The 18535-nt window shown below is 41.4% G+C and overlaps 1 protein-coding gene across 4 annotated transcripts in view; it reads left to right on the top strand.

Moving 5' to 3' along the window:
• Positions 1-18350, top strand: part of AGPAT3 (1-acylglycerol-3-phosphate O-acyltransferase 3) — an 89436-nt gene extending 71086 nt beyond the window's left edge. For all 4 annotated transcript variants that reach the window (XM_027688840.1, XM_027688837.1, XM_027688838.1 and 1 more), the window contains 7 exons: positions 2689-2858; positions 3075-3236; positions 4685-4838; positions 5300-5402; positions 8350-8425; positions 10542-10740; positions 11321-18350. In XM_027688840.1, coding sequence (XP_027544641.1) covers positions 2689-2858; positions 3075-3236; positions 4685-4838; positions 5300-5402; positions 8350-8425; positions 10542-10740; positions 11321-11409 — 953 coding nt within the window. In that variant the 3' untranslated portion in view covers positions 11410-18350. The remainder of the gene's footprint in view (positions 1-2688; positions 2859-3074; positions 3237-4684; positions 4839-5299; positions 5403-8349; positions 8426-10541; positions 10741-11320) is intronic.
• The last annotated feature ends 185 nt before the right edge of the window (positions 18351-18535 follow it).

Raw genomic sequence — 18535 nt, 5'->3', positions numbered from 1 at the left:
GGGTGCTACATTTTGCTCTCTTACTCCAAGCTGTTTATATGTTCAGGCTGAGGATGTTCATGTCAGAGCTGTCTGTAAGAGAAGCTGCTCTGCCCACCTGGCAGAGGATCAGTGTGCAGGGGTGGATACACAGGTGATTGTGTATCTGGCTATGTACTGAAAACCAGGCTCTATTCTTATTGTATCTCCTCCCAAATACACAAAGCACAGCTTCTGAAGGGGAGGGAGAGTGACTCTATCCAGTGTTGGTGGCAGACATACAGGGAAGAAGGTCTGTTGGGCTCTGTCCCCAATCCTTTGCAATTCGTGACAGGTAGTGTGCAATTCATGCTCTCACACATCAGCTCCTTTCAGATGACTCACACCTTTGGAGAGTGCAGCGTGGTTAGTTTGGTCCAGCTGCAAATATAATCTCTCAAATGTTGGTACTTTCAGCTGAGGGATGTGCTGTGCCTCTTGTCTGCTTTGTTTGTGGGTGGCTTGTGAGGCTGTAAATGTACCTGGCTTTGGTGTGTGGGAACCCCAGCCACAGGGGCTGGTTGTAGCAAGGTGTTGCTTGCCCTGTATAGGAAATATCTTTGGCAGTGTGAGTCTTCCCATCCCATCATTCATAAAGATGTGCTTGCTGTAGCATCAGTGGGATCAGTGCCACGCAAAGTAGCTGTAACCCACACAGCAAAAAAAAAAAGGAAGTGAGCCCACTCCTGGTTATAATTACATCATTTATCAGTACACTTGTAAAAGACAATCTGTTTCCTCATTTTCCTTCTTTGGCTCATCAACCCTCCTCTCTCAGTATGAACTCTGGCAAATCCTCCACTATTTCAGAGCGAATGGTAAATGAAATGCTCTGCAGAGAGACATCCACACCTGCCTCTGAAGATTTTTTTCCTGATTTTTGAAAAAGAAACACACTCAGTTTATTGTATTTTCTGATGAGAAAGTGCAGCAGCTGTAGCAGGTACTGGAGATATTCCTCCTTAGTACACAGACAGCAATGGAAAGGGAAAGTCGTTCCAAGTACCACACTGTGTTTGGTACCACTACTGCATTCTCCTGGCCACCTGCTTGGCAGGTGCTCTCACTGGGTACACTCTTGCTGCCCTCTTTCCCCTTTTACTGAGCCAGGATAACCAGAGAAAGGAAGGTAAGTGATCACAAAGGAGACAAAGCTGGGAAGTGACAGTAGAAACCTGTAGTTGTTGTAAATGAACAAGACAATTCTGTCTTTCCTCTGCTGTAATTCCAGCTGACCAGGGTTAAGCTCTCTTGAATGAGCAAGTTGCAAAACTTTGTCATGCTTCCAAATGAGCAAGTGTTGAAAGTGATATAGGGGAATAACCTGGTGGATGAGTAAGTGGTCATGAGTGAAAAATCTAGTGCTAGAGAAGCTCTATATCTTCAGCACATCGGGACTGGTTTTCCCCATCACTCACCTAAATACTGTGTTTGTCTTCTCTCTGATGTGGTGCAAAATTGGACCCACTCTTATTTAGCAGAATGGGTAGATGACCCTGTCTGATCCTGATCAGACACTGCCTTGTTTTGGAAAGCCCAAGGAAGACACTGCCTTGTTTTGGAAAGCCAGGGCCTCCCAATGGGAAATTTGAAATAACTCCTGGCAGAACCTGATGTAGGGAACTGAGGGGACACCTTCCAGATTTGACCCTGCAAGTTTATTGTAGTTATGTGGGAAGAGCTGGACTTTTTAACAGTCATATTTGTGCAAACAAGTTTTGATTGCATCCGTATCTCATTGAAATGAGAACATACCAACGACTACAGTTTGCATGGAATCAAATCTTCCTGCTGGGAGAATGAACTATTCTCATACTTTTTATAGCTGTCCCATGGTAGAAGAAATGTCTTCCATCTGCCTCGATGTTCTAAAATGAGAGAAATAAGCTAACCATAGCAACTACAGTCAATGCATGCTGAATTCAAGTGGAAGGGTTTTTTAAGATGAAAAAAGGGGAAGTGGAAAATAAGAGTGGGTAATGGAAAGGAAATGTTCGGGGTGGAGTAAGAGGTGCTACAATATCAAAAAGCTGGAGAAAACGGGGAAAAAAACTCATTCTTTTGCAGTAAAAGACACAATTTACCATCCCTGTCTTTGCCTAGGTATTTTGATAAATTAGCTCAACTGTTTGCTGTTTGGGTATTGTGATCATAATACAGAATGATTACAGCCCTTGTTCTAATATTAAAACCTCTTGCAGAAGATCTATGGCGCTGCATCCTTTTAAAAGACCTTTATTGGTCTGTTTACCTCCATAGAGCTTGTTTCATGTTGAGTAAAAGCATTAGGCTGCATCTGTGCATAATTTGTATTCCACCTGGGAGAAACTGTACTCATTTGATGGAGCAATAAGCAGCTTCACTGTCTGTTTTCAGGCACAAACTTTTTGGGCTTTTTTTCCCAGTGATCATGAAATTTCACATTCATAATAAGATGCCCAAATTTGCTGAAATTATCCATAATGCATATGTCTAAAGCCTCTAAATACTACTTAAGGATGGTGATGTCGTTTGGTCTGTACCCATCCAAGCTTTCATTTCATCTCGGCTGGGTTGGTTGGAGTAGGTGACAGTGTTGGGAGTCAGAAGGAACTGGGCACTGAATGGGGCTTGAGGCTTTCTGCAAGGGGCACCCCTAACACCTCTCCCCATCTTCACCATGTTTGTTAGAGTTGGTAATGCTGCTGGAATGGTGGTCAGGCACAGAGTGCACCTTGTTCTCAGACGAGGCCACGGTGAACACCTTTGGGAAGGAACACGTCATCATCATCCTGAATCACAACTTTGAGATCGACTTCTTGTGCGGCTGGACCATGACAGAGCGCTTCGGAGTGCTGGGGGTACGTGGGGCCTTGGGCTTCCCCTTCATCTGCAGGGGTGACAGGTCCATTTAAAACACAGACACATAGTTTCTTGCATTTAACTTTCCAGATATAATCCATCAGGCTCTTCATCATCCTAAATTTAATGTATTTGATCTCATTGTACAAATCAGCAAATGACATTTTTGGATTGTCTCTTTCTTTTTTTTTTTTTTTTTTTTTTCCTTCTCCAAGAGTTCCAAAGTCCTTGCTAAGAGAGAGCTACTATATGTGCCCCTAATTGGTTGGACGTGGTACTTCCTTGAGATTGTTTTCTGCAAAAGGAAATGGGAAGAAGACAGAGATACGGTTATTGAAGGGTTAAAACGTTTGTCTGATTACCCTGAATATATGTGGGTAAGTGTTGAGTTCTTTCTCTGGTACTGACTGCCAGAAGTGAAATGGTGACAGAGGTGGTACTGTGGTCTTATGTATCAGGAGATGGTCTGCTCACTTCCAAGCGTTGTCAAGGAAAAGCCGTGCTCTGTTTGAGGAGGTCTTTTGGGATATGCTGGTAAAAAGTTTCTCTGTTTGCCTGTTGGTTACAGAAGTCATTTGGGAAACAGTTTAGAAGCTTAACAATAATTATAGATCAGGCTTGCGTAATACTTGTTGATTTTGTCTGAACTTACTTTTTACCTATAAAAAAAGTGCCTATATTTGATTACTAAATCTATGTGACCTTAAGCTACATCTTCTGAGGCAGGCTGGAGAGACACATAAGCAAAGGAGCCTTTTTTGGAGGAGTGAATTTGGATGCACAGACCATGGATTTTGATAGAAAGTTCCTGTTACTGTGTTCATTGATCTGTGAAATTACAGGTTTCCCAAAAAGTGTCTATGAGAACATATGGCAAACTTATATATGCTTTTGCAGTTACATTTTTCCTTTTTATTTTGACATTATTTGAAGTCAAGGGTAAAACATCTCTGTTTCATTATGTGCAATGTTAGATTTTACTGCAGCAACACAGTGGTATAATCAACCTATTAACTTCCTTAGAGCTTTGAATGCAAACATTTTCATAAATTTACAGGTTTGCTTTTATAGCAGCACATGCAGTGTACAATTACTTGGCTTCTAAAATGTTTTGAGGTTTTTTGTGCATTTAAAGTGATTTTTTCAATATTATCCAGTACAGCTTGTTAAAATGAGCAGTGGAACATTAAGCCTTAACTAGAACATTGTGAATGCATTGTAATTTTCTACCATTACAAAGATAGAAAAAGTAAGAATCTGGAGAATGTATTTTCAGCTACTTAATTGCTTGACTGTATGGATATGAACTATATTTAATATATCCTCCTGATTAGTGTGGGGAAAAAAGAAAAAACAGAAAAAAAAAGCTACCAATTAGAATATCTCAAGACTGAGCTTGAGCTATGCATTTTAATGATTTTACAACTGAGAACCAAGGACTAGTCTCTAGGGAAAGCAACCAGAAAATATAAGTGCAAAACGTAGTTAGCATTGATTATTTAAATCAAGACATCCTGCTTGGTAATTTAAATCATGATTAAAATTGACTTGAGTGGATCGATTTCCTAAATTTTGTGCATTCCAAATGCCACAATTAGGACTGTCTTTTTGTCGCCTTAAGTTTGGTACGAGTGTTGGTAAAATTAAAGGTAATTGCAAATGAGTTGTGAGGGGGTGCTTATGCCCAAGAGTTGATGAACAGATGAGACAATTGAAGTGTGTGCACATGCATGGATGTATGTTTATCTTACACCAGTTTTCAGTATCTTCCTTGGTTTCTCTTGATCTCAAATATCCTTGTTTTTTGCCTCTTGTCTCGTACTAGTTTCTCCTGTACTGTGAAGGAACTCGTTTTACAGAGACCAAGCACCGTATCAGCATGGAAGTAGCTGAATCCAAGGGGTTGCCTAAACTGAAATACCACTTGTTGCCCAGAACCAAAGGTTTCACCACTGCTGTCCAGTGTCTCAGGGGAACAGGTACTGGCAGGCTGCTACTTACCCTTTGCATCACTTGTAACATGTTGTTTAGTACCCTCTGTGTAGTACAGGGTAGTATATTCTGTTTTTCATGATGTCCACGACAATTAGTGAGCTGGCAGTAATAAGCACTCAGCCTGTCAGCTCTTAATTTGTAAATTGCCACAGAACTGTCAGATACCAGCCTTAAAAAAATAATAAACCTTTCATGTATGTCATTGTTGCTTTAGTTCAGCATGTCAGCTGGTGTTTTGATAACACACATGCCACAGAGCTGGGGATGTGGGGTGGCTGTTGTGGATAAATATGATGCATAAACACAAAGTAGTGAGGGACTCTGCTACCTGACATCATTAATTCAAGGCTTGCACAAGGCTCTGTCACTGTCTCAGGCAAGGATGCCAGCAAGATGGTTGCTAGAATTGCTGCTGTAACAGCCATGTTTTCTTTTTTTGCAACAGTTTCAGCAGTGTATGATGTAACACTAAATTTCAGAGGAAACAAGAACCCATCTTTATTAGGAATTCTTTATGGGAAGAAATATGAAGCAGATATGTGTGTAAGGTGAGCATATACTGATGGAGGTGAGCCCTAAGATGCATACTTTTGGCATGTTGAAGTGCATTCAGATTTTGCAGGGAAATTTCCTTTCATATTCCCCTTTTCCTTGTCCTTCACGTTTCTCTGCAGACCACAAAGATCTCCCTATTCCACCCTGTGCCTCAGTTCACTTTCATGTGAGATCCCATGGTATCACCCAGCAAGTCAGAGAGCGTTGGACGGACTTTTTAAGCCAGGGTGTGACCACACTGTCGTTCCAGGGTTTCCCTGTTTTCTGCAGTTGAAGATTTGTCTGCCTTTTTTTTTCTTCTCTGCTGGAAACTGAAAACCAACTGTCCTGCACCCTTCCCAGTCCCTGTGAGCATGTGTATGGCATAAATAGCCAGTCCAGCTTCAGTGGTCCCTTGTAGCAAATAGTGTAAAGTGCCCTCCTGGGCCAGTTTCTCTCCCTCTCACATGGTTTGATTAGCAGATTAGAAATTAAGCAATGCTGAAATTCAGGCATCCTGTGAATGAGGTGGGACATTCTTCACATTCCTCTTTTGCCTAAAAGAGTAACTGCTAACACCTAACTCCATGAGCATGTACACATGTGCATACACAAACACACATGCTGTTTCTTTCTTGCTTTCTCCTTGTTGCCTTCTCCTTTAAAGGCTTCCTTGTGATCATAAGAACTACCAACCCTTTCCTGTTGAATTTCTTCTTTTCCCTTTTATGTTTGGACCTGACAAACGACCTGGTTGTTCTTTCCACAGTCCTTTTGCCAGTTTGCTTCTGCTTCTCTGGGGGCTTCACCCGCACTTTGGAAAACATTGCTGTGTTCTGGTGATGAGGTCGATGCTTGGTTTTTAAAAAGAAAAAAAAAGAAAAAGCTTTGTTGCTTCCCCCTACACCTTTGCCCTCTGGCCTTAGGTCTGTGTGGTGCAGGTGAATGGCACTGGCTTTATACACAGTCCATCCAGAGCCATCAAGGGTGAGAATCTTTGTAGGAAATCACACTAATTACCTAGTGCACTGGGGGAGAGCAGCAACAGTTTTGAGGAAGAAATGCTGTCCCAAGGGAGGGAGAGTGCTTCAGGCTTAATGGGGAAAGGAAGGGCACAGTGCTTCAGTTCTGGCCTCAGAACAATGTCCAAAATATTTTAGTCTTTCAGGGGGAAAGGAGACTGTGGGGCTGCCTGTGGAGAGCTGGGGTTGCTCATTTGCAAGGCTTTTCATTTTGACTATTTACTCTTGCCAAACATATTCCTGATGAGGAAAGTGAACAGACAACTTGCCAGCCAGCAAAACAGGTGGTCAGGCAGTTGCCACCTGTAATTCCATACTGATGGCAGATGCATGTAGGATGTCTGGCTGGACCTGGGGTACTCATGCATGGATGCACTTCTGTACAATTATACACTGAAGAATAGCTGCCTTCAGTGAAATATCCTATGACTTGCTCACGGAGGTGCAAGTTGGTTTTATTTCTTAGAGAGGCAGTGGGAGGAAAGAAGAGAAATGTATTTTTCAATAGTGTTAGAAGAGGTTTGGGTTCATAAAATCCTGTTGAGAATGGTGTTGCCAGGTAAAATTAGCAATTGTACCCTATGAAAGAAACTAATGGCTGTGTGTAAATAATTTCAGTTTAACATATGTTTGTGAACTGCATCAGTATTCTCAAGATGCTTTTCTACAGCTTAAAGCTTTTTCTCTGTTTTGGAGTGGAAGCTATGAGAATAAAAAAACTATTTTTATGGGTTTTTTTTCTGAAAATGGAACATGTCCTTATTGTGCCAGAAGACTTAATGTAGCTCAGAGAAAGGAAGCACGTAAGCTCTTGTTCTTGGTATACGTGTACACAGTTACCTGTGCAGAGGTAAGCAGCTTAGCTCCCCGAAGCAGATAACAGTCTTTATCCCAACTGGCTACAGAGAAAATAATCAGGAAGTTACCAAATGTTATTGCTGTGAGTCCCCTCTAGTGGTGACACAGCAACACCGTGACAGCTTCACCAGACAGCTTTCAGCAAATGGCTTTTTACTGAGCATTACTTATATTAATTGAGCAGCTCCTCATGGTAGAGCTCATGAAGGTAAATCTGTCAGATCTGGTGTTCAGTTCATTTGTGGGATGCAAAAATTATTAGAAATGAATTAGAATGCATTCACAGAATTATAGAATGACTTGGACTGGAAGGGACCTTAAAGATCATCTCCTTCCAACCCTTCTGCCACAGGCAGGGACACCTTCCACTAGACCAGGTTGCTCAGAGCCCCATCCCTGGATGGAACATCCACAACTTCTCTGGGCAACCTGTTCCAGGGCCTCACCACCCTCTCAGTAAATACTTTTTTTCTAATAACTAATCTAAACCTACTCTCTACCTCTCTGGGCATAATTTTCACAGGTTCCCAGACCTGCGTGCCTCAGTCTGTAGTGCTGGAGAGGCAGAAGGGACAAGTGCACTCCCTGCAGAAGATGACATTTTCCTCAGAGTTGGTCTGAAGTGAATTTTTAACCACCTCTCCCATTAATTCCAAAATGGGGTTTTCTCTACCAAAATGTAACAAACAATTATCCTTGGGTTTGCCACTTGCTTGTGTTTTCCCAGCTCTGGATGCCTCAGCCTGAGCTCACTGGGAATCAGCCAATGGTGGATGTGGTGAAGGAAGAACAGTGTTTGAGTGGGAAATGCTTATTTTACTAATGTGAGCTGAAACTGATAGGACCTTGAACAGTTTATTTTGTCTTAAGAATATGAGTTTTGTAATGAAGAATTGGTTGTTTTCTAAGTCCTGGTTCTTCTCTGCATTTAAGACCTCTGCCATCAGTGACAGTATTGCCTGTGATTTATGCCTTTCACTGAATGGAAGATCTTCCCTAATAGAGGGCTAAAGTCAAATACCTGGATTTTCCCTTAATTCTTTTTTGTTTTTCTTCTTTTTTAATCTCTCTACTAAACCAGGAGATTTCCTCTGGAAGATATCCCTCAAGATGAAAAGGAAGCTGCAAACTGGCTTCATAAGCTTTACCAGGAAAAGGTAAACAGCTTTGCTTTCTTTTCTGTCTTTTGGGACTTTTCACAGGGAGAGTGTATTAAGGCAGTGAGTAATGCACACTCTTCTACTGGATGGAGAGAAGGGATGGGATATTATGTATAATTAGGCAGCCATCCCTCAAATTGCTGGAAGTGAGCAGGACAGAAGAGCCCCTTGGCAGTGGAGGGCTGGCCAGTGAGTAGGTCTCAAATTGCCAGGAAGCACAGAGGAATTCAGAAATATGCCTGAGCTGTGGAAGACTAATAGCAATCCACTGTCTTTTTGCATTCTTCAGCTCTCGGATCTCTGTCACAGATTTCTGAAAGCTCCATTTTTCCTGTGGGTGTTTTTAGGCACTCGAGAAGAGTGATAACTGTCTGTCAGGGACAGCCGGTCCTGGCTTTCAGCTGCAATTGTTCTTTGCTTTCATTTTTCTTCCACTGTCACTTTCCTTCTGCCTCCTGGTAATACTTCTGCAGTGGTGTGTGACATGGTGTGACAGTCCCTGGGATCTGATGCCAGGGACTGGTAGTGCACATCATGCCTTCACATGGCTCAAAGCTTTTCCTTCGTGTAATTTCTTTTCTTTTTTTTAAAAATTTTTTAACCTCAGATGGTTATTTTCTTGACTACAGATTTAACAGTTCTGTGGGGAGTAGGAGAGAACTGTAATTAATGTTGTCCAGCCCTAATTGGTAGATTTTTGAACTTCAGATGTGTATCTTGATTTCTGTGTTGTTTTTCTTTGTGGAAAGAAAAGCAACAGAAGGGCAGAGGAACTTTAACTGTCTTGGGCTTTCTCCAACTAGGATGACCTGTGCTGCAGCATTTCCAAGCTTGTGCTTAGTCTGTAGGTAGGCAGCAAATTGTTCTAAGTTTCAATTTCATTTAGATTTTTTTTAATATCTAAGCTCTAATTCAGTTAATGAGAGAGAAGTTATCTTGCAAAGAGCAGTAGCTATCATCATCTTTTCCCCCATCTCCCATTAGCACCTTGGAATTGTTAAGGTTGGAAAACACCTCTGAGATCATGAAGTCCAACCATCAACCCAACACCACCACTGTGTTTACGACTAAACCATGTCCTCAAGTGCCATATCCATGTTTTTTGAACACTTCCAGGGATGGCGACTCCACCAGTTCCCTGGGCAACCTGTTCCACTGCTTTACAGCATTTTTCATGGAAATTTTTTTTACCTAATATCAAAACTAAACCTCCCCTGGTGCGACTTGGCATCATTTGCTCTCGTCCTTCCTGATGTTGGCTGTAGCTCCGTTCAGCTTTGGTGTGAGGTGTTGCCAGGGAGGTATTGCTTATATATGTGGGTATTAAATATATTGATCTCACAGTGTTAGCACTACTTTGTAACTGGAATCCTCTTCCTGCACAGGGGGCTTATCCTCAAAAGGCCATTACTTGCACTTCTCAGTCCTTTGCAAAGTAGACTTAAAGAAAAACAGTTTAAGCAGGGAAAAAAAAAGAAATAGCCAGACTTGAGCCAACCTTGGTAGTGACTTGGAAACCTTGGAGAACATTCTTACAGACTGAGGGAGGACTGTGGGCATCTCAGTGACGTGTTTCAGGACTGCATCTCTCTGCAGGCTCTGCTTGGGATGCAGCAGCTCGGTTGGAGTCCCTGGGTTGTGGCTGGCATGGTGCTGTCCCTGCTCATAGCTCATTCCTTGCCTTGCCCTCCTGGCTCTGTATACAGCATTTTCCTGCTGGGCTTTGCTAAATCATGCTGAACTTTTTGGAAATAAAAACGGAAAGAAAGAGCACCCAGCTAAGAGTGCAAGTAGTGCCTGAACTGACCTCTGGCCTGATGCTGCCCTCAATTCCTAAACAATTAAGAGATGAGATGAAGGTATTTGGTAGTGGAGAGGACAAGGTTTCAGTTTCTGATGGTGGAAAAAATTGCCTTCCAAGGACTAATACAGTCACCTTGACAGTCAACAGAAATGCCCAGAAAAATGACAGCAGTTGGAATTGAATGCTGTGCACTCTTGATGAGTATTTACCATGGATACTGTCCTTTGTGTTCTCCTGGAGTTGTCTAGTCTTGGCTTGCTTGGTGCAAATATTATGAACCTGTTTTCTTCTCTCTTCTCTTTCCCCCAGGATGCTTTGCAAGAGATGTATAATCAGGAAGGCATATTTCCTGGCAAGCAGTTTAAACCTCCTAGGAGACCATGGACTCTCCTAAATTTTCTTTTTTGGGCCACAGTTCTCCTCTCTCCTCTCTTCACATTTGGCTTTGGAGTTTTTGCAAGTGGATCACCTCTCCTTATCCTTGCATTCCTAGGACTTGTTGGAGCAGGTAATAAAAGCAGAGAAGATGCCAAGCCCAGTGTGACACAGAACAAGATCTATTACCTCCAATAAGTTCTGTGTATTAATTAATATGAATGGAGCTTGCAGAAAAACACTTGGGAACTCAGTAGTCTTTATATTGTGCAGCATTTTAATTATTTCAAAAGCTTTAATTCAGGAAGATTTGCCTTCATATCTTAGGCAATAACTGTGGTAATCAATAGCAGGTGATTATTATGGTGCCTGAAGGAAAAAATACTTTCACTGGACAACTTGTCTGTGTATTAAAAACCAAACAAATACATAACCCCCAACACTCCCAACAAAAGAAAAACCTAACAAAAAAAGAGGGTGGGGAAGGGGATATGCTTCAGTGTTCATGCTACATGTCCTGTCAAACAACAGAAGCAACAATTATAATTTTTAATCTGGACTGTCCCTCTCTTTTAGTGTCAGTTGGTCTGCAATCACTACTGACTTGGGGATTGGGTGAACTCATGTGGGTTCTGCTTGTGTGTTCACATGTGGCTTCCTGAATCCTTGAACTGGTTTTAATGTGCCTCTCATTTCTCTGTTGTATTTTAAAGCTTCCTTTGGAGTTCGTAGACTGATAGGAGTAACTGAAATAGAAAAAGGCTCCAGCTATGGCAACCAGGAATTCAAGAAAAAGGAGTAACTGACGGCTGCAGTTCAGCACATATAACCAGACTATGGTATCCCATTAACTTCAGTTAAAAAAAAAAAAACAACAAACACTTAGAAACTATCTTTTTCTTAATAACTGATGACTAATATTAATGAATAAAACTTGAGCCAAGAATGAAGACGTTGGAGGCATCGACTGAAGAGAACACGTGAACCTTCTGCCTGTTCAAGGATTACTGTAATCAAGCTATGGGAGAAAATCTGGGGTGGGGTGGAAGAAGAAACTAATTTTTCTTGCTTTGTTGGGGGACTTGAGGTGGGGGAGAAAAGGCCACGTGGCCACGTGTGTCTTCAGATGACTGAAAACACTGGTTTCTGTCAAGAGCACTACACTCACTTTTACAACAGGAGCCATTGAATGTTTCCTCTTGCTAAAGCCAACGTAATGTTTATTGATTTCCAACTTCTTTTACTAATGAGCCAGGAAAAAACACCCTTCTTAAATTAATTGACAGGTGTTCATGGGGTTAGAGTCATTTTGGCTGTGTTGTCATGGCTACAGATGAAATCCTATTTGTACGTTACACTGATACTTTTTATTTTCAGGCAACGTCTTAAAACTTCTGTAATGAGGGAGAACAGATAGTGGAGTTTGGAAGCAGTGCATTATTCATCAGCAGTTCCCATAGAACAGATCCGTACTGAGACAGTACAAAATTCCCATCACATCTGCTAACTGCTCAAGGCTGTTTAATTTCAAAATATTACTTTAGTCTTGAGTGCTGTTTGCCCTATTTCACATTATATATGATAATTTTGAATCTGTTTGGGCTTGTTTTGTTTTTTTTGAATCAATGGTTGACCATGGGATTTGGAGTTGTGCAAAGAAGGAAGTTTATTGAGTTATCCTGAATGATTTCTCCTTTTATTTGTTTGCTTCTCTCATTACCAAAGTCCAGTTCAGCCAACCTCTCTCAGTAAACTGGGAGGCAACAGCAGAAATCAGCACAATAGTTTTCAAAATGTCTTCTTTTGACAAAAATGTGAAAAGGAGAGGTCTGGAGCAATCAGATTTCAAATGCTGCCATCTCTTGAACTTGTAATGAGAGTTTCAGCATTGATTCAGACGGGGCCAGGATCCTACCCTGTGTGTGTAAGGATAGGGTGTGCTGCACTTTTGACTTGGCCATGCTTTAGATGTTCATGTGAAGTTATACTGCAAGGTAAGCTGTGCTGTTAAGCATTAGAAAGAGTATGAGGTCTCTTCAGGGATTTTAAATATCTTTAGTTTTGCTTGTTAACATTTTGGGTTTTTTTCTCACTGAAAATTAGAGATCAGAATCATGTCTGTATCTGTGTATCTCCTTTTTTTTTTCTTTCGTTTTTTTCCTTTTTCTTTTTTTACAAACGCACATTCAGAGATTTTTGTAGATTGCTGCTGTATGCAGAGCTGGAGGACTGTTTGCAAACAGATGGTAACTACCTGTATGTTCAAGTCTGAAGGTCACAATCTGCATTTGGCTGCGCTGAGAAGTGGGTGAAATGAGTTGCAGATCTACAGCTGAGGGCAGAAGCTGACCCTCAGGGTCTGTATCTTTAACCCAGCTGCCACTAGAATATTTATCTCACTTTTGTAAAGAACAGATCTTATCAAAGCACTGGTTGTTGTTTTCATCTTTGCTCCAGTAACCAAGATAAGAGAGTAATAATTTACCTACATTTCGTATTTACTCTTAACTGTTGGAATGTAACCTCTTCTCCCACAGGTTTTTTCTGTTTCCAAACACTGGAAGAGCAATTTTATAACTTAGAAAAATATTTTACTTGGGGTCATTGATCACTGTTCTGTCATGCACTTGGTTTTTATTTGTGGTCTTTTCAACAAGAGCATTTGAAGGATGACCTACATTGTCTGTCTCCTGTTAGGCTCAACCTTGCTGAATCCTTGTACCCAGACCCCCAGCATTAGTATGTCATCTTTGTCCCCTCAATAAATCTTCCCTAAGATAGGGGATGCAAAACTGTTGCTAATGTTAGTGGAATTTGGAATATGCCTTGGGAATTGAGGAGAACAGAGCCCAGCCATGACTCTGTTGTCCTTGCTGGATGTTTTCATACTTTGTCTCTAAATGCAGTCAGACATCCCAATGCTGATAACTCTGGCTTTTCCCTGTTTTTAACAGGAGGACTAAGAACAGTGGGGTTTCTGTCTTTCTTTTCTTTATTTTTTTCTTAAGTAATTCAGTAATGGGTATAATTCTTGCTTCCTAGAAAGATGTTACAAATGCTGTATACTTGCTTCCTGAAGATGATATTGAGTATATATAAATTGTACTGGCTTAGCAGAAGAGGCTTGCAAAGCAGGCTGACCACTGACTATGTTTTATACTCTACATTTTGAGCAGTATATTAATGGGCATGACAAGAATTTCACAAAATAAATCCCTTCTTAATGCTGAGAAGAGGGGAGCTGCTTAGAGGAGAAGGGAATTAATAACCTTTCTCTTTACAGGATCCTTTTCTCCTCTTAGTGCATGTAACTCCCTATTCAGAATCATGGGATTAGTGCATGTACATCAAGGGGAGAATAATCAACATTTCATATTTTCTTATCATAATTTATTGGTCATGCTTTCTTTTTGAAAATATAATAAATACATCATCAGATACTTAAATTTTGCTCTTCTAAACAGACATATCAGTAACCTCTTGAAAAACTGAAACATACAGCAGTGCACAAACCAGTATGAAACCAACAAAAATCTCTTCATTTTGAATTTTATCTCCTCAAATAAGGGTTTTTATACACGCGCGCGCACACGTACACGGAGTATGTATAAATTAAAATTACTGGAAATAGCTGAAGTTAATGTCACTAATGAAGATTAGCAGCTGGATTGGATTGGAAAAGTGAGCATAGGTTTTATATCTTATTTTCTTCTGGTTTAATAGAACATAGCTTGTATATTTGACTACCAAGCCCTTTAAGAGCAATAATAAACAAAAATATATCATGTTTTTCGTCTTTTTGCTTTTCAACCACGGTAGGTTTAATAAACTTACAGCTATGGGAGCGTTTTCTCTCTCCACCTTTCAGAATTTTCATTTATTGCTTAATTGTTCAGAGTAAATTCCGTGTTCTCCAGTGTGGACTTGCAAGCTGACTGCCATGGAGTACAGCATTGACTCCGAAAAGGAATGGTTCTCAGACTTACGTGGACAGATGGTACATGTGTGCTTTAGGCCTTGGCCATGAAGAACAGGGATGTTGCTCTCCAAGTGGGATTTATAGTTCCAAAGCAGCATCGTGTTGACCTACGTCTAAGAACCCTCAGAGACTGCTGCCATTGTGGCATCTCGGTTAGGAAGGCACAAAAAGCTGATGCTGAAGAAGGACCTGGTATCCAGAGGTCTTGGCTCGGTGGGATTACAGTTCTCTCTTGCTCATTGTGGGCTGAATGTGCTCTTGCAATTGACGTTGCATCACTGAGTGAAATACCTGTCTCCAGCACAAAGAGCATGGGCAACGTTCCTTTGTTCTGCTTTAAATTACCTTGAAGGGCTCTACACTTAATTGCTGACCAATGAATCTGACTGCTGCCTGTGTCCTAACTGCCTGGAATTCACAGGAAAAGTGAGTGTGCCTACTCACTTCCACGTAATACCACTTGTCTCCATCACTAATGTCTGTACTTTTGCTCGCCTGTATCTTCTGCAGATGGTTTGATTGCGACCTCTTAGCTGGAACTCTGAGCTTTCCAATTCAACCAGTCCCATAGAAATCGTCTCACACAGCTGGGGTTTTGTCTTCCTGAATTTTGGCGCTGGTTGACGTGTTCTGCAGGTCTGAAGTGACACAGCCGTGTTGCTGTTACGTGATAGTGCAACTCTGCTACTTCAGAGCAAAACTTTTATCAGGGAAAAGAAGCCTTTCCCAGGCCTGCTCATGCAGGCCATCCCTACCTGGCAACAGGTCCCCTCTGGCACTGGTGAGACCAACAGAAAGGAGTTGGGGCAAGGTCTTTACCAAGAGTTAGAGTAACTCTCAAGCGGGAGTCACTGTGGCTAAAGGTACTGTTTCTGTCTTGGGACTGCACAACAGATCTGGTTTTGCTTCATGTACGTTTTGATTAAAGAAGTGTGGCTTTAAGGAGGCTTTTAGTAACACTGAGTTCACACTACACAGGGTGTTTGAGATGGAAGACAGATAATCTCATGTCTTTTGGCATCTTGGAGAAGTGTGTGTTAAGAAGTGTAAAGCCAAGCTTGGGCAGACCTCACCCATGTGTTTCACGCAGATGCTGGAGGCCAGTGCAGATAAAAGTGAAAAATCCATTCCTCGACCTCCTTTGAAGATCAGATGCAGTGCTGTAGCTCATTGTCTCCTGAGTGCCATGTGCTTATGTCCCTTGGTGTGAAGGTTCTGTTTCACAGCAGATGATTGCTACATGTTCTGGTTTGTGACTGCACAACGAAACCCCATCCCTGTTACAAGAATGCTGAATTTGTGCTCTGTCCCAGCTACTTGTTTCTGTATTTCTGAACTTTTTGATCATAATGGGCAGCTCCAGGGCTGTTGGGGCTGAGTGAACCTGGGATGTGAAGCAGGGGACAGCCATGCTGAGAGCTGCAAGTTGCATCACAGAAGGGAGGAGGAACACCACCAACAGGTCCAGCCAAATTCTTGCTCTGAGAAAACTGAGTGATTACCGGGGCGCTGCAAACCAGAGATAAGTGTGTGTATGTGGGAGGCAAATTCTGACTCAAATATGAATGTGAGATCTCCCTGTGGCAACTTACAAGATAACCCTTGCCATGTTCACATGATTGGGGTCAGAATTCATCTTAAAGGCTTGTTAGAGATGGTAACTCTCGTTCTGCCGCACTCCCCCCCGTTTATCTTGAAGGACAGTTTATCTGATTGACTCAGCAGTCTCTGCAGCAAGATCCTTGCAGATTGTTGGTTGTGGGGTTTTTTTACCTGCTGTGGTTTTGAGGGAAAACATTCTGGAAGTCAGGGTTACAGGGTCTGTGCCACGTTTGTTAGCCACCAGAAAATGACTTGAAGGTATTTCATACTTTGGAATCGGGAAGAGAGTGGATTGGCATCTGTAAGACAAACATGTCATGTTTCTCTTATCCTCAGCCTCTCTAGATCTATGGAAAGCTGCCTGTATTTCTTAAAATGTTAGACCTGTAGTTGCCAGCCACTCTTCCGTTTTTGAAACTGTGAACAAAAGTTAATTTGTGCACTTTCACTGTTGAAAGCACTTGAGTGTAGCTGATTGTCTACTTCTAAAAAGCTTTACATTAGCAGAAACAGCATTTTATCTTTTTAGGAGGAAATGTATTTTAAAAATAGACACTTGGGCAGAAACCAGAATATAACAGTACTTTTAAAATTTAAATATGAAATTTTAAAATATACAGCATATAATAGTACTTTTAAAATTTAAATTGGAAGTATTCTTTAGTACAGGGGCTACCACTACCAATTGGCAGTCTTACACAAGTTTTATTTCTTTTTTTTATTTTGGCCAATGTGCATTTTTAAGAAAAACACACCAATTTACTAATCATGCTAAAATCTAATTTCCCGGGGAAGCAGAATAGGTAGCAGAGCCTAATCAGGAATTAAATTTTTTTTTGTTTGTTTTTTTAACCCAAGGCATGAACTGGTTCTGTGAACCTGCTTTATAAACGTGCATGTGCATCCGTGCAGAGAGCCAAGCTGTGCCCCTTGGTTTCGTTTTTGCTTCAGCTTTGTCCGAGCTGCACCTTGTGACAACTGAATGCTGAACTCGCCTGAACGCCCGGCGGCCGCTGCCGGCGCGTCGCTCACTCCTCAGATCACCAGCAAGTACTGTAGCTTTAACAAAAAACCTTCCCTCCGAGAGAGCTCGCCATCCTTAAGCTGATTGATTTGTTGCAAACTTGTCATTCGGAGGGAAGTGTAAGTACCAGATGATCGTTACATTAGCCAAATCTTAACGAGTAATAAAAAAAAACTGTATACAGGGTATGCATTGAGTGTGCATGTGTATATATTTTTGTACGTTTTTACAGTTCTTTCCTACACTTGATTTTATGACGTTCGGAAGAGAGGTGTCTGAATCTCGTGAGAAACAAGAAGCTATTAAGAAAACCCAACCTACTGTAGTTTTTACTAAGAACTGTGCCCGAGCAAATACGCAGATTTACAGTGCTATGCAAATATTACTTTGTAAGTTGTCTCTTAAATTTTGCTTAACTAGTTCACGCTGTTTTTATTGGGCTTTCAGCAAAAGACAAACACAAAAGACTCATCTTGTAAAATAAAATAGCTTTGGCTGTGTGAAAGTACTGTATATTAGAATCTCATTCACACTTTCAGTTGCTTATTTAACTGTATGTGATTTTGTACATAATATGCTGGCATAGAGGGGTTTGTGCTCGAATGAAAAAGGGTGACTGCCCAGCATCTGGTTTTTTTGCAGTTTTTACTGAGTAGCCAATAATGTAACAGGGAGATATGCATCCTTTTCGTATTTGCCACTCTGGTTTTTGTAACTAAACATGCGCTAAGGGCTATTTTATTTTTGCTTTGGTTGGTTTTATTTCCATTTATGCCTTTTGGTCTCAGTCCTGCAAACTGATCCATGTGAGGGGATCAGGTCTGCAGCAATAACCTGGGTGGATCATTTTGTGGGGGCTGGGAGGCAAGAACAAGCTGAACCCTGTGGGCATTCCCTGCACGAAGCCAGTCCTTGAGAACTGTGGAGGGACAGTGCATTGCCAAGGCATTTATGGCAGCAATATGTAAAGTTTTGCATGGCTCCTCCAAATGATGAGAATGGGGGGGAGGGATCTTCCTTTCCTGAAGAATCCTCCAAAGCAAACCCAAAGCTGTATGATCTAAGAAGTTGAGACTGCAGTAGGGTATGGTGGCTGTATGGATAGATGCTGTTGATTAAACCAATTTGTCAAATCTGACATCTTTTAAGTTTCTATTTTTCACTGGAAGATAAAGACCTTCCTCAGCTGTTCTCCAACGTCATACACTCCCACCTGAGAGAAAACCAAGACCCCTTGGATGATCCCTTGGCATTTTTGCTTTCTTCACCATATTTTTATCAGAGAGCTGCTCAACAGTAGGTCATCTCTACAGTTTCTGCCTC

This window comes from Neopelma chrysocephalum, unplaced genomic scaffold (genome assembly GCF_003984885.1).
Source record: "Neopelma chrysocephalum unplaced genomic scaffold, ASM398488v2 Primary Assembly neopelma1_76, whole genome shotgun sequence".
Lineage (NCBI taxonomy): Eukaryota > Metazoa > Chordata > Aves > Passeriformes > Pipridae > Neopelma > Neopelma chrysocephalum.
Note: the sequence above shows the minus strand (reverse complement) of the source record. Positions and strands in the feature narration are given on the sequence as shown.